The 24,025-nt window shown below is 33.6% G+C and overlaps 3 protein-coding genes across 4 annotated transcripts; 2 read left to right on the plus strand and 1 right to left on the minus strand.

Moving 5' to 3' along the window:
• Window positions 1-1,463: 1,463 nt before the first annotated feature.
• On the plus strand, window positions 1,464-5,205 carry LOC105176208 (putative LRR receptor-like serine/threonine-protein kinase At4g37250). Its single transcript, XM_011098938.3, has 2 exons — window positions 1,464-3,387; window positions 4,347-5,205. Exons 1-2 carry the CDS (start codon window positions 1,731-1,733, stop codon window positions 5,015-5,017), a joined length of 2,328 nt encoding a protein of 775 aa, XP_011097240.2. The 5' UTR covers window positions 1,464-1,730; the 3' UTR covers window positions 5,018-5,205.
• A 5,118-nt stretch (window positions 5,206-10,323) lies between these two features.
• Window positions 10,324-12,190, minus strand: LOC105176209 (cyclin-D3-3). Its single transcript, XM_011098939.3, has 4 exons — window positions 11,456-12,190; window positions 11,148-11,349; window positions 10,907-11,037; window positions 10,324-10,786 (listed from the first exon to the last, which is right to left on the minus strand). The coding sequence occupies exons 1-4, from the start codon at window positions 11,945-11,947 to the stop codon at window positions 10,508-10,510; spliced, it is 1,104 nt and encodes a 367-aa protein (XP_011097241.1). The 5' UTR covers window positions 11,948-12,190; the 3' UTR covers window positions 10,324-10,507.
• An 8,480-nt stretch (window positions 12,191-20,670) lies between these two features.
• Window positions 20,671-23,273, plus strand: LOC105176210 (protein RER1A). Of its 2 annotated transcripts, none has more exons than XM_020698703.2 (4): window positions 20,671-21,119; window positions 22,365-22,545; window positions 22,651-22,718; window positions 23,004-23,273. In XM_020698703.2, exons 1-3 carry the CDS (start codon window positions 20,722-20,724, stop codon window positions 22,702-22,704), a joined length of 633 nt encoding a protein of 210 aa, XP_020554362.1. In that variant the 5' UTR covers window positions 20,671-20,721; the 3' UTR covers window positions 22,705-22,718; window positions 23,004-23,273. The 2 variants fall into 2 exon arrangements, with proteins under 2 accessions (XP_020554362.1, XP_011097242.1); XM_011098940.3 differs by having other exon boundaries at window positions 20,672-21,119; window positions 23,073-23,273.
• The last annotated feature ends 752 nt before the right edge of the window (window positions 23,274-24,025 follow it).

Consider the following 24,025-nt stretch of genomic DNA (forward strand, 5'->3'; position numbering starts at 1 on the left):
ACTTTGTTCACTAGAGTCATTCTGCTAGTAACCGCTACATTATCTCAACATTTTCTTTTCTAAGTTGATTTTTGCCTCCATCACAATAGATATAGAAACATACAAAAATAATGTGAATCTTATATATATGAAATTGATCTAATATCTAGAAAATAAATGATTGAAATACCAAAAAGCACCTAGAAATTCAGAGATTATCAAAACATTTAAAAAATTCATGCATTTTTATTCAGGTCAGATCAACCTAAATGGTACAATCATATTGCTTAAAATGACACATCATAATAATGTGATTGATCCAAGTGAGTCAATCTCCAACCGTTATCTTTCTCTTGATCGAAACGATCATACTGATTTGAGCATCAAATGATTATTATTTGTGCCTATCTAGTGCCCCTCTGATATTGATTTTAGGACATATGACAAACGAGTAGATTTATAACCAAGACAACCATACTTTAAGAAGAACGTCGTGTTCGACCTCGTATCGATTAGGTATAAGTGAAGTACAATATTAAATATAACATTCATTTGTAATGCAAAATTCGAACTGAAACTGAACTGGAAACTTAAAAAAACACCTTTGCTGAGAAGAAAACTGAATTATGCCGTGTTTCTAGTGAAGCCCACAAGTCTAAAGAGGGAATTGAGTAAGGTGCATTTGATCCTCTGCTGGTCCCAAATTGATGGTTGTCCCCTACCAGACAATCGAAACCAAATACAACTGCACAACTACTAATTAGCAGACAAGATTGGGTAATTTTTTTAACACAAACATTGTACATAATACTGTACAAATTAAACATTCATCAGATGATGTGGTGAGTAGCAGGTGATAGGGTAACTGTGTACGACATCCCATGTTAGTAAAGGTAAAATAAGACGGAATGAATCCAATAATGTAATTGTCCGTTAACTCTGGACGGAAACCTCAAATCTCAATCACAATTTCCTGACCCCAATTTTCTGTCACCATGCAAACATGCTCTTCCTCCATTTTTCATCTCTCTTTTCACCTTAGATATTCACAACACTTCTGTAAAAAAAATAATAAATTATTTTTTACATTATAAATTGCTATAACTTAAAAATTATAACAAATTAATACTATCTATCATATTTAAATAAAACCAATATGAAAAACTAAAGCTTTGACCAGGTAATAAACATACGTCATGGTTTTACCTATAGAAAAAAATATTTATCATAATTCTTAGTTGTAACTAATGTTTTAGCATCTCTTGCTAAAACAAAACCTAATGATTGTTGTTCAGTAGTGATTAATTAATATTTATCAAGAATTTTTAATTTTTTAACCATAAGTAAAAATCATATTTTGGCAGGTCAAAATAATAATTATTAGGCTAAAATATGATTGTTAAAAAGTTTATAATATAATAGCCTAAACAACATCTAACAACTATCCCCTTATTAGTTTTTGGTATAATGAAGGCAAGGTCGTCTGAGCAGAGTATTTTGGTAGGGAAGTTGTTTATTGGTGAGCTGTGCGTCGTCCTGCAAGAATATGTTTTTGCACTAAGTTCATCTCACATGCTCTCGTTTTTCATAAATCTCACTTACTAGTTACTACATTCTCTCTCTCTCTCTCTCTCTCTCTCTCTCTCTCTCTCTCTCTCTCTCTCTCTCTCTCTCACACACACACACACACACACACACACACACACACACGGTGACTGGGAAACAGATATGTGGGATGATTGCAAAAGATCATGAGGGGTTCTCAAATGTTTGATTTATGGCATTGGAGAATTCTTGCGTTGTCTCTTCTAGTTCGGGCTCAATGTTTCGGGCTCAACACCGACGGGGTTCTCTTGCTATCTTTCAAGTACAGTATTACAAGCGATCCATTCGGAGTTCTGAGGAGCTGGATTTACCACGATGAGAATCCATGCTCCTGGAATGGAGTCACCTGCGGAACTCCGGGCTCGGGGGACGCCTATTTTCGGGTTACTGGCCTCTCGCTCCCGGATTCCGGGCTTAGGGGCACAATCCCTGCAACTCTTGGCATGATCGAGTACCTTCAAAACCTAAATCTCTCCGACAATTCCATCAATGGTTCCCTTCCTTTGTCTCTGTTCAGTGCTTCTCAGCTTCAAATTCTTGATTTATCCAACAATTTGATCTCTGGCGGGCTTCCGGAGCTCGTGGGGAAGCTGCAAAACCTGCAGCTTCTTAATCTCTCCGATAATGCGCTCGTCGGTAACCTGCCTGTAAATTTGACGACGATTCAGAATTTAACCGCAGTTTCTTTGAAGAATAATTACTTTTCTGGTCCAATTCCTGGTGGGTTTAATTCAGTTCGAGTTTTGGATCTGTCTTCCAATTTGATTAACGGATCTTTGCCGCAGGATTTCGGCGGCGGTAACCTTGTTTACTTAAACGTCTCCTTTAACAGACTCGCCGGAGATATCCCGCTGGAATTTGCAAGCAAAATTCCTGCTAATGCTACCATAGATCTTTCATTCAATAACCTGACAGGCCCGATTCCCGATTCTAATCTTTTCTCTAACCAAGATTCCAAATCATACGCCGGCAATCCTGAATTATGCGGGAAGCAGTTGAAAAAACTCTGTCCCGTTCCGTCTTCCGCCGCCACTCCGCCAATTGCATCTGCACCTGCAGACTCTACTCCAGCAATCGCTGCCATACCTCAAACCTCGGGCTCAAACCCACCCACCGGCGGAAACCCACCTCAAGGAAAACGAACCGGATTGAGAACCGGAACCATCTTGGCTATCGTCGTCGGAGACATCGCCGGAATTGGAATCCTGGCGCTGATTTTCGCGTGTGTTTATCACCGGAAGAGAAGAAAAAAAGCAGAGAAAAACATCAAACATGAAGCAGAAAGCGCAAAAGACTTCGACTGGGCGGCGGCCTCTGCATCATCCTCGGAGTACAACTGGTTGAGAACGTGGACTTGCTTGAAAAAACAACGACACGCCGCCGATGGCGAGGAAGAAACAACCACAGAGTCCACGAGCTCCGACGGAGAAGACACCGAAAACCCGCACAAGAATCAGGGAATTCAGGCGACCCAAGAGCAGAAACCCGGGTCGCTGGTGACGGTTGACGGGGAAAAAGAACTTGAATTGGAGACACTGCTGAAGGCCTCGGCCTACATTTTGGGCGCCTCCGGTTCGAGCATAATTTACAAGGCGGTTCTTGAAGACGGCACGACACTGGCGGTCCGTAGGATTGGGGAGAATGGCGTGGAGCGGTTCAAAGATTTCGAGAATCAGGTTCGGGTAATTGCCAAACTGGTGCACCCGAATTTGGTTCGAATACGAGGATTCTACTGGGGTACTGATGAGAAGCTCATCATCTATGATTTTGTTCCCAACGGTAGCCTTGCCAATGCCCGTTACAGTAAGTCCCCTTTCATTTCCATTTTAATCTTTAAAGGCATTTATTTTTATAGCAATTGATATTTTTTTAAAATTATTCTTGAAATTTTGGAGTTAAATTGTAAAAAAAAATCTAACAATTATAATTGAAATTAAAAGAAAACATATTAAAATTTTCAATGTTAGCCCAATTTCAATTTCAACATAATATATGAAATGATAATTGACAAGTATATATGTGAGCCGCAGTAGCATTTGAATTAGACTTCATCACTTGCGTTTTTATAATATGCTATTCATTACATTATTTCATGACAATTATTGCATTCAATTTCTTGTGTGAACATTGCAGCCAACATTTATTAACATAAATTCATATTACATCTCGTGTTGCATTTCACTGCATCTATAAACATTTACACAATTTATCTAAAAAGATATGTACCGTAAATATTATATGTATTACGTTCATATCAAGAATATATTTAAAAATTATATATATATATTTAATAGAGGTGATTTTTAAGGTAAAAATAAAACGAAATTAGTATATAAAATATGTTATGCAATGTCACAATCTGAATATTGTAGTTTGGATTGATACTTGATATGGGGCGTAGAGTATGATGGTCCCCTTTCTTTATATGTTCACTTCTTATCCTTGCTCTTAAAACTTCCTATGCGCCATTTTGGTAGTAAATATAAAGTTTCTGCTAACGTGAGCTGGAACTGGAGTGTAAGTTAAACGGTGGAGTAGGTGTAACTGAAACCTTCTTTTTAATTGTATCCCCGCTTCAAGTCAACCGTGCGTGTCCTCTAGCCCGTGTTTTTATTTATTATCCTTGGCCCACTGCGCATAATAGATTAATATGTGTGTCCCGCTATTACCATAAGCCCAATGTCATCTTCTAGTAGTCATCTGCATGGAAAGCGACTAGCCTTCCACTGCTAACCTGCGCACTTTTGTGGTGCAATTTTCAGGGAAACCCGGCGCATCTCCTTGTCATTTTCCCTGGGAAATGCGGCTCAAGATAGCAAAAGGTGTGGCACGTGGACTCTGTTACATCCACGAGAAGAAGCACGTGCATGGAAACTTAAAGCCCAGTAACATTCTACTGGACCTGGACATGGAGCCCAAGATTGGAGATTTCGGGCTCGAAAGACTTGTAACGGGGGATAACAGCTCTAAGCCCGGTGGATCGGCCCGAAATTTTGGTAGCAAGCGATCCACGGCCTCCCGCGATAGCTTTCAAGATTTCACCAGTGGGGCCACTCTGAGCCCGAGCCCAAGTATGATAGGCGTGTCGCCTTATCATGCACCTGAGTCCCTCCGTAGCATCAAGCCCAATCCAAAATGGGACGTGTTCTCTTTCGGTGTGGTGCTGCTCGAGCTGCTTACCGGAAAAATCATCGTATCGGATGAGGCGGGCCCCAACTTGATTGTTGGGTCGTCTACATCAGCAGACGACGATAAGGGCAAAGTGTTGAGGATGGCTGACGTGGCTATCCGTGCTGAGGTGGAGGGAAAAGAGGATGCCTTGTTGGCATTGCTAAAATTAGGGTATGGTTGCATATCACCTGTGCCACAAAAGAGACCATCAATGAAGGAGGTGGTTCAGGCACTTGAGAGGTTTCCATCTTCATCATGCTAGTGATGATGATGATGATGAATGGATGGATGCCTACATGTATGTATGGTTGACTGACATGGTTTTTAATTTTTTCAATTTTTGTTTTCTGAGAGATTCTTGATTGTAGTGATGATCATAGGTGGGTCTATGTCTGATTGGTTGTTGTCTTTTTTAAGATCATAACTAAGATTTTTAATCTTTGTCTGACAGTAGTTGGTGGGCTAATTTTGGAGCTGTGTATTTTTTATTTCAATTTGTCATAAGAGTAGAGAATTGACTTTTTTAATCTTCCAACCATATATGTGTTAAGAACATGGATGTTCTAATTAGTATAATTCTGTCTTAATGATTGAATATGAATATATATATATATAGTTTACAAGATGCTTAAGAAGAAATTATTGAAACTGACCCTAATTTTATACATAGAAAGTATTTCTCAACATGTGATGGGTAGGGGCAACTAGGGCTGGCAAATGGGTTTGTGGTGTAGGGCTTTTGTGGGGTGGAAAATAAACTGGCTCCATGCCCATCCGATCAAGTTTATATTGGTCCAGTACAAAAAACAAGAAATGACATATTTTCTCCAATCAAAACAATTAATTTAAACATTAATTAATACTGATACTATTCATAAACTTTAGAAGCTTTTTTGTGTTCATCTGTTATTGTAAATATTTATCAGTTTTCTAGTTATCTTGCAAGCCTCCATTTTTACTTGGTTTAGATGCATATGATTAAGGATGTCTGGGCATTTTAAACTCATTTTTTACTCATTCGATCTGTGAAATATGTTTTTATCGCACTTTAGCGACACAAATTGATCCATTATTGGTATATGTTTCGTTTCTAAACTACAATTGAATGTAATTATATTTTTTTATTTTAAAAAAATATGTGTGTTAATCACGTATCAAAATTTGTTAGGAAATTCATACCACGATCATTCCAACAAGATAACGAGACTTAACTAAAGTAGATTTAAGACCTAATCCAAATTTAAAATTAATTAGGTTGTGTTAGATCCATAATCTGTGTACTCCACTACTCATAGCGCCATCCCTTAAAGGTTGTTTGCAAATGTTGAAATAAGATGATATATTTTGTAGCTTCTGTTTTATAACTGTTTAAATTAAGTAGATTTAAGTTAAAAATTATAATTAATTTTTTGCAATTTGTTGATAAAACTAAATACTAAGATTTTTTCTAACACTTCAACTTTAATTTTTATCTATTTTTTACTTTTGATTTCAATCACCCCAAACTTTCACTGTTATTTAATTTATAATTTTCTTTACAATTTATCCCGAAAACTCAAAAGCATAAAGTAGGGGCGGTAAATGGGTGGAATGAATCAGGTTTGGGTTTGGTTCAAATGGATTGATAAAAAATGGGTTGCTTTTAAAATAAGTCTAAATTAATGGGTTCAAAATTGATTGGGTTGTAAGCAGGTCGAGTTTGATAACCATTTCTTCATATTTAATATCTGAAAAAATCAAAGTTCAGATAATAATAAAATGGAAATACTTTTACTATTATTATTTGTGGTATTGTACGATTAAACTTGTATTATCGATTATTTTATGAAAATATATTAAAGATTCATTTGTTAAATTAAAAAATAAAAAATCATAACATATGCAAAATATCGTATTTTTCAAAATAAATCATGAAATGAAAAGTTGTGTGATCTCTTCATATTTATTTGTACAATTGAATTGTGGATTTTCAATTGTAATGATAATAATTATTTATCTATATCGAATTGTAAATGTTAGTTCATTATAAATTATTATTACGTATAGATATTTGAATATATTGATTAAAAATTTATATAGATACGTTCTCATTTTATTTTTCAAAATTAAAAAAAAAAAAGACAAAGGAGATTTACATGCTCATATAGAAATTGCAAATTTTTACTATCTTATAAAATTATTTTGCATCTCTTTTGTTTCTTGTTAATTTAAAAAATATTAATTTACTAAATGTGTTTTGCGAAAATTGTTTCTTGTAAAAAATGCAAAAAGTAAGAATATATAGAAGTAATCAGTGATATATATATATATATATATAGTACAACTAATCAATAATAAATTTAAGGGTAAATTACAACCACCTCCCTTGAAATTTGGCGTAATTTCAAATACTCATCATTGTTTGAAAAATTACAAATACTGCCTGATTTTAACGTCCATCTAACAACAAGCTCATTCCGTTAGGTTTGCATACAATTTTTACAGTAAACTGACCAAAATACCCTTTTAAATTATAAATATAAATTATAATTTTATACATAATTTATAATTTTTTTAAATATTTTTATGAACTAATATTCTTTCTAGGTTATTTATTTTACCCACCCTCAAATATTTTTATATTTTTTCAAAAAATCAGCAAGGGTAAAATAGTAATGTCCACTCAGTCTAGGAGCTACATAATTATTTTTAATTTGAGGTGATTATTTATAATTTTTCAACAACAAAAGAATATTCATAATTATGTCAAATGTCAAAGAAGTAATTATAATTTATCCTAAATTTTAAAAAATAATTAAACAATGTGTTAGACCCGTTTAAGATCCATCACCAATCTATATAAAATCTATGTTGCAATATAATTTTGATCAATTTCAACTAAAACATACAAAATATGTTTTTATAAATTTGTTTCTTATAAAAAAATGTGAAAAAATTAAAAAAAATACGAATGTAGTTAAAGATATGTAATACAACTAGAGGAATAATGAATTCAAATAATTAAACTATTATTGAACTCATTTAAAACCCATCATTAATCCATTAATCCATATAGAATTTATCACCAATCCATATAAGAATGATGATTTAATAAAATTTAAATAAATGTAACTCACTTATACCCATTGCAAAGTATTTTAAACCTAGTCCAAAACCATTTGGATTGAATTGGACCGATGAGTTCTAACTCTAAACAAACTTCTCTTGTAATATTTCAAAGTTGAAAATATACAATAAAATTGAAATTTCAAGGCATTGATCACATGATTTGAGTTGAAGCAAGATGTATATATATGAAGTTGTCATCGTACGGGGTTCGGACACCCATATTTTGGAGGCAACAATAAGTGCATTAAGGTACACATCCAACTATCTCGGACAGAATCATAAATTCACAACGTACACAATAATTGCTCACAACTAAAATATGGCATTTTGATTTAGAAATTCATGTTGAATTCTAACTCAAAGAATCACTACCAAAATATGGCATTTAAAAATCTTAAAAATTGTTGTAATCAGTTGGCATCAATAGTCATTTAGTCGAATAAATAAATGATATGTTAAAACAACGGGCACGAATAAATTAATAATTACTGAAGAGGGGATCGTTCGTATATGTGACAACACAATCAAAGTATGACACCTAGAATAGCTGTAAAATATAAGACTCTATTTGTTTCTATTCTTAATGCGTTTTTCTTTATTCTATCATAGATAATGATATGCGTTCGATTCTTTTAACATAAGACAGACAAACATATATTAAAATATATTTAATTGGTGTTTTATAAAAATAAATAAATAAATATATCTAATATGTTTGACTATATTTTAAACAATGAAGAAATAAAAGTAAATCACAAAAATCTTAAACCAAACAAATCACAAAAGGGTTTTTCTTTTTCTTTTTTTTAATTTATTATTTGTGTGTCTCTTAGGACAAATAAATCTGATCTGGTCAAGAAGATGCAGCAGGCATCACATGAGTTGAGAATAATAGGGGGGGCCCAATTGGATTTGCAGTACCGTTGAAAACCTACGCAAATCATTTGTTCAAATCAAACACTCATAATCCCATCATCATCATTCAAGAATCATTGCCTTTACATGATCAATGGTCCTCACCCCACTTATTATATTCTCACTTTACAGTAAAATTTCCTACCAAATCCTATTTTTTTGCTCCATTTTCTATTTACAAATTTTCTCAGTTGAAAATGTAAAAAATAATAATCAAAATCTTACTCCGAGCGTTGTGGGTATTTTTCGCAATATATATATACACATATTAATAAAATAAAATTTTGTTTTCAAGTATTCTTATAAAAAAAATCAGTTAATTCATGATAAGATATATTACTTAATTTATTAAGATAATGATAAAACTGTGTAATTAGCGCTTCAAACAAAGAAAATATTGAGTGATGATATGACTTTAACCCAAAATAGTTGCTATTTATAATTGTTGGACCCAAAATATGCAAAACTTTGAACTAAATGCATCTACCCTTCTTACATTGTCCTATTTGTCGGACCTTTTGGACTTTGAATGACTACCAAACAGCTAATCTATTCCCATACAAATAATATTAGCAGCAAAGACATCTAATATCAATCATTCTTTCTTTCCAACTGTTTCATCAATTCATACATTAATTACTATGTCTTACGTTAGGGCGGGAACCAAGATCTTGTGTCTATGGTGCAATGTTGGCCGGACCCTCTTCTAATGGAGTTAGCGTGTTGTAGGCCGTTAGATTATAAGGGGTGAGCGATTAAATAGCCAAGAACCAAGATCTTGTGTCCATAGTGTAACGTTGGATGGACTGGTTCTTGACAGAATTGTATGCCGTTGGATTACAAGCGGTGGATAGTGAAAACCAACCTTCACCACCCACCCTCTATGATCTAAAGGTTTTTGATAATCGATTAGATTGGAATGGTTGAGTGGTGAAAAACCATCATTCACCAACCATCCCTTGTAGTCCAATAGTCTTGAATGGAAATGCTATACATCGGTATTCATGGGATAGTATTTCAGATATATCATGTGTAGATTCTGGGTCAAACTTGCCATTACAAGAGAGTTCTTGGAGAATCTTGTTAGTTTTCCTACATTCCAAACACAATGAAATGAAGTCTTAAGTTGTGCAAAAATACAAAGTTCCATAATATATGATCTGGACAAGGGGAATTGTTTGTCAACTAAGTCAAAAACATGGTAGCAAAAGTCTATGAAATGCAAACTGAATCCCACTGGCAGACAATCTGCTCCTGCCATCGAGACATCTCTCTACATTTTAATGCAATAAAGAAACAGTTAAGAGAAGCAGAGAGTCCCATTGCCAACCTGTCCTACATTGAAAACCTTTTCCTCAATTCATTAATTCTTCCTTTGAGAAAACCCATCCCTTGTCTCTGATTTCTTGATCCAACCTAGGTATAGCCATTATTTATGTGCAACAAGCACGCAGGCAACATAATAATGTACGCCTAAAAATGATGTCCTGAATTTATTTATATTGAGAATAAGTCTATCGATCCTACTCAAGCAAGAAACTCCAATAATAACAACCTCATTCTCCATTCCCAATCAAAGAGGTGATAGAGTCAATTGTTAAACATATTGCCGCATAATTGCACTGAATTATGATAGGAAATATAGCAAAAGGGAGATTATGTAGTACCGTTGCCAATATTAGATAAATAATGGAACAAGAGATATCATTGAGGACGGTGAGCCACAATATCATTGAGGACGGTGAGCCACACCAACAGACAAAGTGCCTAGTGGAGCCAACCTCATGTGCTGATTCTGAGCTCTGCTTCTCTTAATCAAAGGCTCATGCAATGACGACACAGATGATTCAACCGCCCATGAATCGTTTGAGCTGTCAGAGCTGAAATAGGCATCAATAACACCACTTGGACTGCTTGGTATTGGCTCGTGTTTGCGTTTGTGGCCAAGCTTACGGCTGTGTTCGCTCATTATCTCAATGACAAGTTTATGGCAGTCATCTATACTTTCCTGTTACAATTTGTAATCAAGAATGTACATCTAAATTAATGGCAACATAGATAGAACACTTCTCCACAAATGCCATACGACAATAGAAAGGATCATTGGCAAGAAACTAGTCAAGCTAACCTTGCTAGTTCTGAGGGCACTCATAAGTTGATCCTGGTATTCTACAGCATCGCAGGGATCAATATCTCTAACAACATATTTCATTGTTGCAGCAGCAATAACAGAAGGGAGATAACACACATGCCTACAATCTGCATTCGTGTGTAAAATTGATGGCATTAGTTGTCAAACTGGGACAAAAAATTCGCAAGCACTACAATAAATTACATTAAAACATACCACAATTAACTGATCTACATACCAGTGATTATTGAGAGAAGTACACTCTCACACCTCCTCAAGAACTCCCAATGCAGATTTGTTATCAACTCAAATCTCCGTACAATGTGGTCAAAGAAGGAGATTGGAGTGACAGGACTCATTTTCCAGTGCAGTGTAGAAAGCACCAAGAGTTCCATTCTCTGAATAGTTTTTGCTTCAAACACATACTTGGACTCTTCCACCTAAAACAAAACCAATACACCAAATTAAACAGTAAATAACACAAAAGATCCCCACAAACATTTCATCAAACACCTACATTCAAAGATAAAATGCCAAGAAACGTACTTGAAGGTCTAATAAAAGAGGCACTTGAGTTTCCTCCACTTTGGCAGCAATAGAAAGACAAGCCACTGCTGCCAATTGACTCATCCACGGCTTATCCCTCTGAAAGCACAGGCTTGTAATAAACCTGTCATAATAGTTTACAGCTAAAACAGCAGTCATTGCAGTGAACCCATAGTGTGAAACCACCTTCAACATCCACTTAACGCCCTCATTCCTCACCATTTTCAAACACCCATCTGAACTCACGTCATCGTAACTCAAATCTGCTTGCTTTTTCTCCTTAGACAACAGGGTAACAATCTCTTCATCCTCCCAGAAAAGGTCATGCTCAAACAGAAAACCAAAGGGCTTCTCGCGAACCACCCCATCAAAATCCTCTTTTAAGCCTAGCCCACCACCCAAATCTTCATCGAAACGCTCTTCCTCACAGTAAAGTGCATCAAAAACTGGATTCTGGAGAAGGAGGTCTTGCTCTTGGAGACGTGAAACCATCTTCTTCTTCTGAGAAGAAGACACTGAAGCCTCTGCTCATTATCTTCCAGACAAGAAGCTGAAGCTCAAAGGACTGAATCTTGGGCTCAGTATCATATCTTCTTACGTTTGTTTTCACCCCTCCCTTTGCCCCTTTTATCTCTCTGGCACGCGAGAGAGAGAAAGAGAGAAAGAGAGAGAGAGAGAGAGAGAGAGAGAGAGAGAGAGAGGGGCGGAGGATTAGCTACTCGAAGCCCAAAGGAGTAAGCAGAGGAGGGGTTTTATCTCAGAGATCTTTCACGCTTGTCCTTTTTTCCTGATTTTTGTTATTTTTCATTTTATTTTTTCTGTGACGATTTGCCCTTTTTCCTTCTTTTTTTTTTCTAATTACAATAAAATTTTAATATTTATCATAATTATAAATACTTTTTATTATTTATTATATCTTTAGATCCATTAGATAGGTACTGTTACAATTTTGGTCTTATACATTACAAACTCAACACTTTTTTATCCCACAAAAAGAAAAAATGTCCAATTTTGATCCCAACCCCACCTAAATGGTTAAGTGAGGATGGAAAACCACTTTTAAAAAGTCAAAAGTGGTTTTTTATGACTTTAAAACTACTAGGCTTTTTGGACGAAATTATTTCCGACTTGTCTCAATGTTCATGCATTTCACTATAAAATGGCAATTTTTCCCACTAAATTTTGCAAAAAAATATGTTGCATAGTTATAATAGATAAAAAAAAAGTCTCTGCAAAAACATAAACTACACAATTATGATAGATAGAATCTTTTTATTATGAATGAAATATTAAATTATGTAAAGTTGGCAAGGGGAAAAACAGGGCTAAATTTGCATAATTTAATATTTTGTTCATAATAATATTTTTTTATCTATCATAAGTGTGGAGCTTATTTTTTTACAAAATTATTTCTTTCATCTATTATAACTATGTAGCTTAATTTTTTGCAAAATTTAGTGGAAAAAAACTTCATTTTATCGTGAGATGTATGAAAATTGCGATAAATCGAATAATAACTCCCTCCAAAAAAGTCCAATAGTTTTCAAACTATAAAAAACCACTTTTGACCTCTCAAAAGTCATCTCTCATTTAATGGTTTTAATGGGGTTGGGATCAAAAGTGCAACAATTTTTGTTTTAGTAAGACCAAAAGTCTTGAGCCCGTGATGTGTCAAAATTGCAACACCTATTTGATGGGACCAAAGGTATAATTTTTCCCAAATACCTTATTCAATATTACTATTACGATAAATTTGTTAAACAAATGTTAATAATAATAAAAAATTTATATTTTTTAATAATAAAAAATAATTTTTAAAATAAATTACAACAGAACTCATCATACCCCTTTTTTCAAAATGAAAATTTAGAAGTGCACTTTTGGCGCCCAGGAAAAATTGGGGGAACATAATAATGCTTTGCTGTATATACTAGAGCACATATAGATCTGTAGAGGGTACAAGTCATAAGTATTGATTAAATCAGTGTGTAATTGTCTGTCTATTTATTTAAAACAATAATACTTTATTTCTTTTATTATCTTGTTTATAATTAATTTATATTGATTCAAAATTACTTACTAAATTATGAGTTTATTTGCGAATCTATAAGTACGGAGATTAAATTTATTATTTCACAATCGTGATTATTGAAAGTGAATTATCATTAAAATTTCATAGCTAGGAATCGACACAGTTTGGTAAACTGACCAAACTGTATTAAAATTGGAATTTTGACTTGTACTGAATATCGAATCAAAGTTCAATTTGATATTCTATACAAGTTTTTTTTTCATAATTTTGATTTCAATTTTGGTTATCGTTTAGCTTAATCCAATATATATATATAATACTTAGTTTATAATTTGGGAAATTTTAATTCATTTTTAACACTTTTACATATATATTTTTAATTTCAATTATTTATTGAATCAAATCGAGAAATTTGATTTTGTATTCAGTAGGCCAATTTGACATACCAAATTTTAAATTCGATTCGATACAATAATATTGATGAACACCCTTATCATAATTTAATCTAATTAATTATTATAGTTGCCTTAGTTCCTTTAGTCAATTATTTATATCTATATTTATTTATATAGAATAGAGTGAATTATAACGAATTCTCTTGAAATTTATCATAATTGTAATTATTTTCTTATTATATGAATATATAAATATTTTGTTGGGATTAGCAATCGTCCCAGCAAATACTCTTTTATTGTGATCTCTCACGAATGGATATTTATTAGACGATCATCAATTATAAAAAGTATTTATAATTTATTAAATAAAAAAAAATTATAATTATGACAAACTTTATAAGAGTCCATTGTAATTGACCCTATAAAAATATGATATTTTGCCAATAATTCTTTGATAAATATGCACTCAACACCCACTTGGTGACTGCTATAATTAAAAAAAAAATTATAGCATAATGAACTACATAAAGACAAAATTATTTCAAATAAATGTGTATAGTTTCATTAATCATATAATCGTACTAACAACAATGATGGAATATCATTATTTTCAAATTATTGATTATTATAATATATATAAAAAATATATTAAAATAAATAATAGATTGACAGTTGACACATAAAACTAAAAAGTACATATATATGAAATAAAAGTTCTCACTTGACATACTCATTTCAGTTCAAATAAAAAGGACATGTTTTCACACAGCCTTCTATAAAGTACTATGTTTTATGAATTTATAATTAAAATAACTTACAATGGACTGCAGTAAAATTTATCATAATTATAAAATAATTATTTATTATATAAAAAATTACAAATATTTTTATAAAATTCGATCGTATGCCAAATACCCATATGTAATGGATTGTCAACAGATGATATTTGTTAGACGACTTAATTTTTCAAATAATAAAAAGATATTTTTAATTATAATAAATTTAAAAAAAAAAGCTCATTGCAATTTACCTTTATAATTACTTGACCATATATTCACTTTTCATGAAATGAAAGAAACTTAACACAAACTTTTTGTTCGAATCAAATCCGGATGCGTCATATTAAGAGGGTGTTTGCAAGTGCCGAATAGAATCATTTATCAGTTTATTATTAAAATTAAGCTAAAGTGTTTTGTGTTACAACTTCTGCTTTGGACTACTTAAATTAAATTGATTTAAGGGAATAGATATAAGTAATTTACTCCTGACCAACTTTTTCTATAATTTATAGCCGCCACAAATTAGGGTAATTGTTCTAATTAAAAATATTCACTAATTACATTACGAGTGTAGTATATTATTTATATAATTTTTTTTAATTTAATCAAACTCGATTTAAGTTTAAATTTTCAGAAAGAGTCCGAATCGTGAATAATTTTTTCTTCCTTTTTTTACTAATCACTTATAATTATACTTTAATTTCAGTCATTAACATTATACAAATGATGTGTCAATTACGATGCTATAATAATTTTTTTAATTAATCAATAAATTAATATTATACATAGGTAAACATTCCTTCTTGAATTGCTTGCGGTGAATTCGAAGGGCCACGGAAATTCTTTTTTGTGAGAAAAAAACGATAATTATATAAATTATATTAATATTTCAATAATTAAATAATATATTTAATTAAGTTAATTTATTTATATAATATAAAATTATGAAATAATAAACCACAATAAGTTTGAAGGGGAAGGGGATTTACACACTGCTCAAGTAAAAGAAGCGGATACGTATCCCGACCACCCGGCTGCAATCATACCTACTACTACTAATATACGAAATTGGGACTCATAGGCTCGTATTATTCACTTGTACGAGAGGATCGTCGATGGGAAGAATTGACGGACAGATGTGGAGAGTGAGGTCGACGCGATGATGTGTGGAGAGTGGAAGCTGGGTTTAAACGTTGACTAGCTGGAGTGAGGGTTTGTCTTAAATGGGGGTTTGGTCTTCTGAGGCGAAATCGAGAGATGTTTGGGGGTTTGGGGCTTTTGAGGGGAGAGAGAGAGAGAGACTCAAGTACACAAAAGCTGATTACTGTAATTACTATAAACATGGGTCTTCACGCCTACCGTTTCATTTGCTTTGCTGCTGGCCCGCAGGTTTTCGTTCATGTGTGTGTTTTTAAACGAAAAATATATAAATAATTATTCAATTTATTCGGATTGAAAAACAATTTAAATACATTAATAAATCAAATAAACAAGCATATTCAAAACGAAACACAAAAATAACAAATAATTATAATAATAGAAATACACATGATTTAAGTCGAGCTCCTCAGCGACATCGAGATGATCTGACAATGACTTGTCTATGACCTGTTGATGATCTAAAGAATGGATCGGAATGGGTATTTCAAATATATACATGTGATATCGCATATGTTATTAATTGAAATTTTAGAAAAAAAATAAATTAAATTACTCGACGTTAAATTAAAATCAATCGATAAAATTTCGTCTGAACTCGATTTGTTATACATAACAAATCAAACTTGAATTTTTTTTTTTGTTTGATAAATTCGTGAGCTCGACTTGAACTTGATTCAATTACTCGGGCTTGCATCATGTTTAATTCAATTAACATTCATTTGAGCTCTACTAGATCAACAATTAGATACAAATTAAAAAATAATTTTTAATATTCAATAATAATTCAAATAAATTTAAATAATAATATGTTTGGCTCGATCCAAATAATTTACCGTCCAAGTTGTAATGCTTGATTTTAGTACAAGCCCAGACAACTAGATCTGGGATTACATTTCATTGGCCCAATATATTGAACAGCTTGGATGTCATTCCTATGGAAGGGCCCATTAAAATATTACCATTCCTTTAGGGCTTCAACATAGGTATTTAAATTTTTTTAATAAAAAAATAATTTAATATTGTATTTTATATATATATAAATATAAAATATAAATAAATCAATAATTTAACATTAAACTAAATAAAAACAAAAAAATAAAATATTATTATGAAAGTGAAGAAATAATCTTGATTTGACTAATGGAAGAAAGCCTCATCGACCAAACATAAATATTATAGGATTGGAATTTGTCAAAACTGAAACCTAACAATTCTAAGTTGTGCTTAATTATATTTGTACTACCATTCATGGCTCAATTTTTATTCAAATTATGTAAGGTTAAAAATCAACTTTTAATTTGTTGAGAATCTTAGTAATGAAAGCAAATAATTAATTATAACATTTTATATTAAGGGGGCTGTTTCTAACATTTTCCTCAGAGCGTTCCTTTTTTTTTTTGGCTTCAAAAAAAATAATTTTTAAGTATTTGAAAAATTAATTTCATATTTCAAAACTCTAGAAAAAAAATTAATTTTGAACAAAAAATTATGAGCACGTAAAGTGATGCTTTAGGTGCTTCTAACTGTTTTAATTTATGCACGTGTTTGTACGACGTGAGCTTCTCTTTGATCGATCCGACTTCTAACCATCGATAGAGTTTTAGCTCTAATGTCATTTATTATAGTCCCAAATTCATTTTTCTCTTGAATTTAGTACATTTCCTTGGGTCGCTTTTAACTTTCCTCTCATATTTGGGCATTGACTATGTTGCCATGAACCTAATTACGTACGCAAAACAAAAGGGAATAATTATATTTACATCCTTTAGTTATTGTGCTTTTATATAAACTATCTATGCCTTTTAAAAAATTATCGAATCGACACCACCCCTGGAAATCTTGACAATCCCAGAGTGCTCTTGTTGATTCGGCCAAGTTTTTAATTTAATTTTTAATAATAGAAATGCCCTCAGGGGTGTTTTGTAATTACCAAAAAAAATAGAGGAGGTGTCGAAGTAATATGGGAATGAATAATATGAACTCGTATATTTTTTTTATTATTTTTACTAATTTTAATTTTAATTTAAATTATTTTATTAACTTTTTTTAATTGAATCTGTATATAAATTTTACACATTATAACAATTACAATATTAAATTATTTGATTAATATATTAATAAAAATTAGTTACTAGCTTATAAATTCAAATCAAAAAATTATCACACTTGTTTAAATAATGTTAAATTTTTAAAATTAAAAAAAAATAATTTTTTAAATTTTTATTACTAAATTTTATTAAAATTAATAAATTATACATATATGTATATATGTTTATACACTATAAATACATAAATGTAATTGGACATATTTAAATGTATATATTTATACATACATATTTTGATGGCCAACGATGGCCGAGGAGGGTGAAAGGCGTAGGCCGTAATGGAGCTGTGGGAACGAGGGTACAAGCAGGAGTTGAGGGGGACATGTAGATAAGATTGGGAAGAAGGAATAAATTAAAAAATAATAATTTAATAATTTAATTTTTTTTAATAAATCAATTATTTATTTTCTAATTCTAATATAACTTATATAAACTGCATAAATTATTTTGAATTATAATTTATTAATATTAATAAAATTTAATTATAAATAAAAAAGAGGATAAATAATTTTAAAAATTTCTAAAAATGTGAGAAATTTTTTATTTTAAATTTATAATTTAGTAATTAATTTTATTAATATATTAATTAAATAATTTAATATTAATTACTAAAAAGTGTAATTTTATATAGAGATTCAATTAAAAAATAAATAAAATAATTTAAATTCAAATTAAAAATTAGTATAAATAATAAAAATATATACACGGGTCCAAGGAATCTAGACAATTGTTCAAGATTTAGGCCGAACCGAATATAAATCTTGAATGTAGAACTGCAAAAAAAGGTGTTAGCATTCCGACGTCCAAATCAGTATTGGATAAAGCCAAAAAGTAAATAAATGCGATTGAAAATCGAGATATGGTGAATAAAATCGATAGCAAAATATCAATTGAAATTGACATAAAAATGCACCCTCATCAAAGGGCAACATTCTCAAAGTAGGAGAGGTGCTCCTGCGGATCCATGGTTCCGTCGTACTCTAGTAGGTTGGGCTCCTTTAGTTGAGTTGGGAGTTTGTCTGCCAGGATTTCTTCGCTGAAGGGGATGTCCTGTTGCTCCTCCGAGGGCACTCCCGCGATCTGGTACTGGATGTCTTAGAGGCCTTTCTACATGCATTCCAGACGTGTGAACCTCTGAGGAGGACATCCTATTGAGCTTGTGAGGGGGTCCCTGGCCTCTTACGACCGGCGGTGCAGGGGTAGGGCATACCCTTTCACCTTTTCCCTTAGGGACATCCACGTCTAATGGAGTTACTGCTCCGGCTAGGACTAGTATCGCCATTTGTTCCTGTATGGCCGCCGTGATCATCTGTTATATGGTCCCTAAGAATCTTGGGGAGAACTCCCACAACGAGATGTTTGAGGAGGTGTTGTGACGCAGAGGTTCAATCAGCGCTCCGCAGGTCTAGGGGGTCTTAGGATCATCGCCCACTGGCGGGGACCAGGGGTGTCCTAGCACAACCTTCAGAGCCTAGATGCTACTAGTTGTCTCCACGACCTTCTCTTTGTTCAATGTGTCACTAGGCGTTTTCATTGTTACTCACGTCTTTAACTCTGTGTTCCCACAAATAGCGTCAATGATGCGTTCAAAAAACATATGAATCCAATGGATCTGAACAATCGTTCAAGGCTTGGACCAATTTGAATGTAAATTCTGAAGGGGGGACCTGCAAAAAAGGTGTTAGCACTCTAACGCCCAAATTAGTATTGGATTTAAGATTGAACAAAATCAATAAGTAAATAAATGTGATAAGAAATCAAGATATGGTGAATAAATCAGTGAAAAGTGAAAAAACACGTGATAATGTACTTATAGAATGCTTATAGAATGTTTAGATAGTGAGAAAGGTTTCAGGAAGGTGTCCCCTTATAGAGGAGTAAATCTGTATTTATAGGGGGTGTCCCTGTCTATTGGGGGTCTATCCCCCACCTTAGATTATTGCGGAAGTTGGTTTGGGATAAAAGATAAATCATCCTTATCCCTAGTAGGATGTGCATTAGTAGGAGTCCTCTTCAGTCGGGGTACCCCTCATCTGCAATGGGTGCTAGTTGCTAGTGAGATCCTCCTAGGGTTAATATGGTCCAAGGGGGTTACTGATACCTGAGTTGATGAGGTGCCACGTAGGAGAGTGGACTACCACGTGTGTGGGCCTTTTAAGCTGAATGTTTTGGATGGCTATGATCATGGTCCGAGTCGGAGGATGTCCTTGGCCTCTTTTCTTTGCCAATTTGTTCTTTGAGGAACACCCACCAAAGCCGTATGCCAGGTCCTTTTGGGTTTTCTAGGATGTTATGGGCCTCTCATTTCTTTTTTCTTTTTTTTTGTCGCTTGGGCCTCTTTGGGGCCAGTTTATTTTTATGCACATCAAGAGTCATGTTATTTATCCCTATAAATATTACTTTAATACCGTTTTACCTTTTGGTAATTATGAAATACTCCAGAAGGTATTTTTGTCATTGAAAAATTAATTTTATGTTTGAGTGGGTCAACAAGGGCATTTTTTTATTTTAATGGCTGCCATGGGTGGTTTCTGTCATTTATAAAAAGGCAGCGGTAGTTTGTGTAGAAAAAATAATAGGTGAGGTGGGGTAAATGTAATTATCCCAAACAAAAAAGTCCTGGGGACAAATTTGCAATTTTTGAAATTTTGGTTGGTAATATGAGATTATTCCAAACCTTAAGGACTCAAATGTAATTATGTTTATGCCATGGGAGCTCGGATTTCTGCTATTAAACACTGCTACGACTCAGTACACAAGAACTGACCCAACGCCCTCTTTCACCGTAATCACAATGGAATCCACAGCAAACGGTTCGGCCCCCCCTACCGATGTGCCCACCGCCAAAACAGCTGCGGAAGATCTATCCTCAGCCCCCTCCGCTGCCGCCGTGTCACAGTGGACGTTCGCAATTTCACAGAGATTCCAGCACCTCTTGGACAAGTCGACGCCCTTCTTGCTCTACCGGTGGATCGCGTTCCTCTGCATCGCCTTCTTCTATGTGGTTCGGGTGTACATGGTCCAGGGATTCTACGTTGTATCATACGCCCTCGGCATCTACATACTTAACCTCCTCATAGGGTTTCTCTCGCCGCAGGTGGACCCGGAATTCTCGGATAGCCCGACACTTCCTGTTCGGAGATCCGACGAGTTCCGCCCCTTCGTCCGCCGCCTCCCGGAGTTTAAATTCTGGTTCGTTGGTTTTTTTAATTGTTACCAGAAATTAGGGATTAAGGGCGTCATTACTTAAAATCAATCGAACACTTAATGTATGTCGAAGAGTAATCCTCTCCGGTTGAATTTGAATGCATAGAAGAACAGTGTACTGTATCATAAAATCATGGAGTTTGGGGGGTTTTACCACTATTTTTAGGTAAGAGTATAGTTTGAGATAAGTGCTCACATTTCAAATGAATTGACTTGAGATTCTTTGCCATCCGAAATGACTATTGACGGGAGGTTTTGTGCAATATTGGCTCTTTGTGGTTGCTGTTGCATGTTAATATTGCAAGACTAGAAGAAGAGTATCCTTTTATATTCTAACCTGCCCTCAACCTTCATCTTCTTTTGAGATAGATGGCCTTGGATCGTCAAAATGCGAAGTAAAGTTTCCAGATGAATACATTATAAGGTTTGGTGGAGGCTGAATTGATTAATTATTTTTGGTTGTCTTGTGCACTCTGCCTTTTACAAATTGCTTAACAGATTGGACAGTAGAATTTACAACTGTAGAATTTCAAGATTGTGATTGTGACTTTTAAGTTAGTAATTGGAGAATTAGTGTTTCTCCACGGAACATTTACAACTGTAGAATTTCAAGATTGTTTGTATTGTTTGATTGAATTTATTTTTTCAATTTTAAGCAATACTCTGATAAAAAATTTGACCTCGTGATAGTATTTGCAACTTACTTAGCAGATATTACCCGACTAATTCTTTTTATTTGCACTTAGCTACTATATGTGGCCAATGGACAAAATCTTGTAATGGCTTCTAAATATTTTGCCAAGATGTTATATCACATGAGATGATGATTGGTATGCTGAAAAAAACAGGGCATATATATTTGAGTGGATCTGTCGTATGCAAGTGGGGTTGCCTTTATCTAAAAAGGATCAAGTGGGTCAAGTTGCTTCTTGATTTTGAGGGTGCAGCATCAACGAATAATCTACGACTAATTTTGTGTGTTTTGTTGTTATGGCACAGTTCAGTCAAATGATCAGATTGCCTTAACTCGGTTATTATGTTCACTTGAATAGTATTAAACAATACACCAAACCTCAAAAATTATGGTTTAGTGAGCTTTAGTCCTCATATTATTGGCCAGATTCCTTCATTGATGCATAGCTCAAGTGCTAAATTTATGTACTTCAAGAGTTTGGTCCTTTAATATTATATGGCCGCTTCATTGGAATTTCATTGCTGTCTTGCATCAAGGTACTCAATCACCAAAGCCTTCTGCATTGCCTTTGTGTTGACATTCTTCAACATATTTGATGTACCTGTTTATTGGCCGATTCTCCTTTTCTACTGGATTGTGCTGTGCATGCTGACGCTGAGGAGGCAGATACAGCATATGATCAAGTACAAATACGTTCCATTTTCCTTGGGGAAACAGGTAAATTTGGAATACACCTTATAGATCACTTATTGTTGCCTGCATTTTCCTCTATTACTTGAATCCTTTCCCTCAACATTAATATGGTACTCCATTCCTTTTCAGCGATATGATGGAAAGAGAGAACCTTCTGAGGAGAGCGATAGCTTGCTCCCATAGTCTGAAATTCACGGGTAAGTAAAACTCTTCTCCTTTGAAGTTGTATTTGGATCGATGGATTTGGTCATAAGGATTTCAAATCATTAATAACAAATCTATCAAACTTGCTTCGACAATCTATGGTAAAAGAATTTTCAAATCCTTGAACTTCCATTATGAACTATATTTTGTGGTTTTGTAAGCGATTTCAAATCTATTTAGTATAGAATCGATGGAAATACTTCCCCCAAACCCAATCCTACCATCCAAATTTTAACAGTAAATATGCTAAGTCTTTTAAATCTCTTCTGTTGCCTCAGCTTTGTCATTCTTTCATTTGGCTGCTTCGGCAAAACTTATGAGCTTGGAGCTTCTTTGTTTGGCTTCAGATATAGAGTATCCTTTGTGCTGAACGAAGAACATTTATGGCGGCCTGTGGATGACTTGAACCAAAGAACATTAGATACCGGCTAAAGTGTTGGGTTTGTATAATTATGGGATGTGTAAAGTTTTCATTTTCATATCATACTATTGCTGTTGTCCGGAGAAGTAGGTATTTCAATGACACCCAGACTTAGAAATTACCCATATATCTTTGTTCCAAGTCCAAGCATTGTCGCGGCTCATACACTTTAAATCATTTAACCCGTATGACGATGTTAAACTGAAGCTGGTAACAAACACAGCTAGCATCAGCCTTATGTTCTGAAAATTCAACTTATGAAATCTATGTTTACTGTCTAACGTCTGCTCAAATATAGACGCTTGATGTTAGAACTCACTAATAACTTATTAAAAGCTCTATTCCCATCGAAGCTCTAATAGAAAAATATTGAAAGGGGAAAATACTACCAAGTTGAATCCCTTCCCATTCAATAGTTGGGAATTCTTGATGGTATCGAGTTGAAACCTCTCTTCCCGAATATCGTAATTCAACGCCAAAAAATTTCCTGCTACTAACAGATACTATTAATCTCTACTTGGTGTTAAATAAGCAATCATAACCCTATCGATCTCTTCAAAATTTCATAAAATGGGCTTTCTAGAGACCTAAATGATCCGTCGTAGCAATTCATGCTAGGATCCTATAAGTCCAATATTGATTTTCTTATGTGTCAAATGGCCAAATACAAGTTAGTGACTGGGATTAGTTCGATGCAACCTGATAGTCTTCCAGACAAATAGTTCAACCCATGAACTATTTGTGTCTATGTATTAGTTCGATGTAAAGCTTGAGATAAGCGCTGTAACCAAAAAAAGAAAAAAAAGGGGAGAAAGGAAGAAAAGAAGAGAAAAGTTTCTGAGTGATTGTTAATCGAGTCAAATGTACCCAATTTTTAGG

The sequence above is a fragment of the Sesamum indicum genome, linkage group LG13, assembly GCF_026168435.1.
Source record: "Sesamum indicum cultivar Baizhima isolate 11 linkage group LG13, ASM2616843v1, whole genome shotgun sequence".
NCBI lineage: Eukaryota > Viridiplantae > Streptophyta > Magnoliopsida > Lamiales > Pedaliaceae > Sesamum > Sesamum indicum.

Bases quoted from the DNA above. Each gene is read 5' to 3' on its own strand.
- LOC105176208 (XM_011098938.3), top strand. From the start codon at position 1,731: ATGAGGGGTTCTCAAATGTTTGATTTATGGCATTGGAGAATTCTTGCG. The intron at 3,388-4,346 runs GTAAGTCCCCTT...TGCAATTTTCAG, and splicing joins CCTTGCCAATGCCCGTTACA to GGAAACCCGGCGCATCTCCT.
- LOC105176209 (XM_011098939.3), bottom strand. From the start codon at position 11,947: ATGGTTTCACGTCTCCAAGAGCAAGACCTCCTTCTCCAGAATCCAGTT. The intron at 11,350-11,455 runs GTACGTTTCTTG...GTTTTGTTTTAG, and splicing joins CTCTTTTATTAGACCTTCAA to GTGGAAGAGTCCAAGTATGT. The intron at 10,787-10,906 runs GTTAGCTTGACT...AAATTGTAACAG, and splicing joins GTGCCCTCAGAACTAGCAAG to GAAAGTATAGATGACTGCCA.
- LOC105176210 (XM_020698703.2), top strand. From the start codon at position 20,722: ATGGAATCCACAGCAAACGGTTCGGCCCCCCCTACCGATGTGCCCACC. The intron at 21,120-22,364 runs GTTCGTTGGTTT...TCTTGCATCAAG, and splicing joins CTCCCGGAGTTTAAATTCTG to GTACTCAATCACCAAAGCCT. The intron at 22,546-22,650 runs GTAAATTTGGAA...ATTCCTTTTCAG, and splicing joins CATTTTCCTTGGGGAAACAG to CGATATGATGGAAAGAGAGA.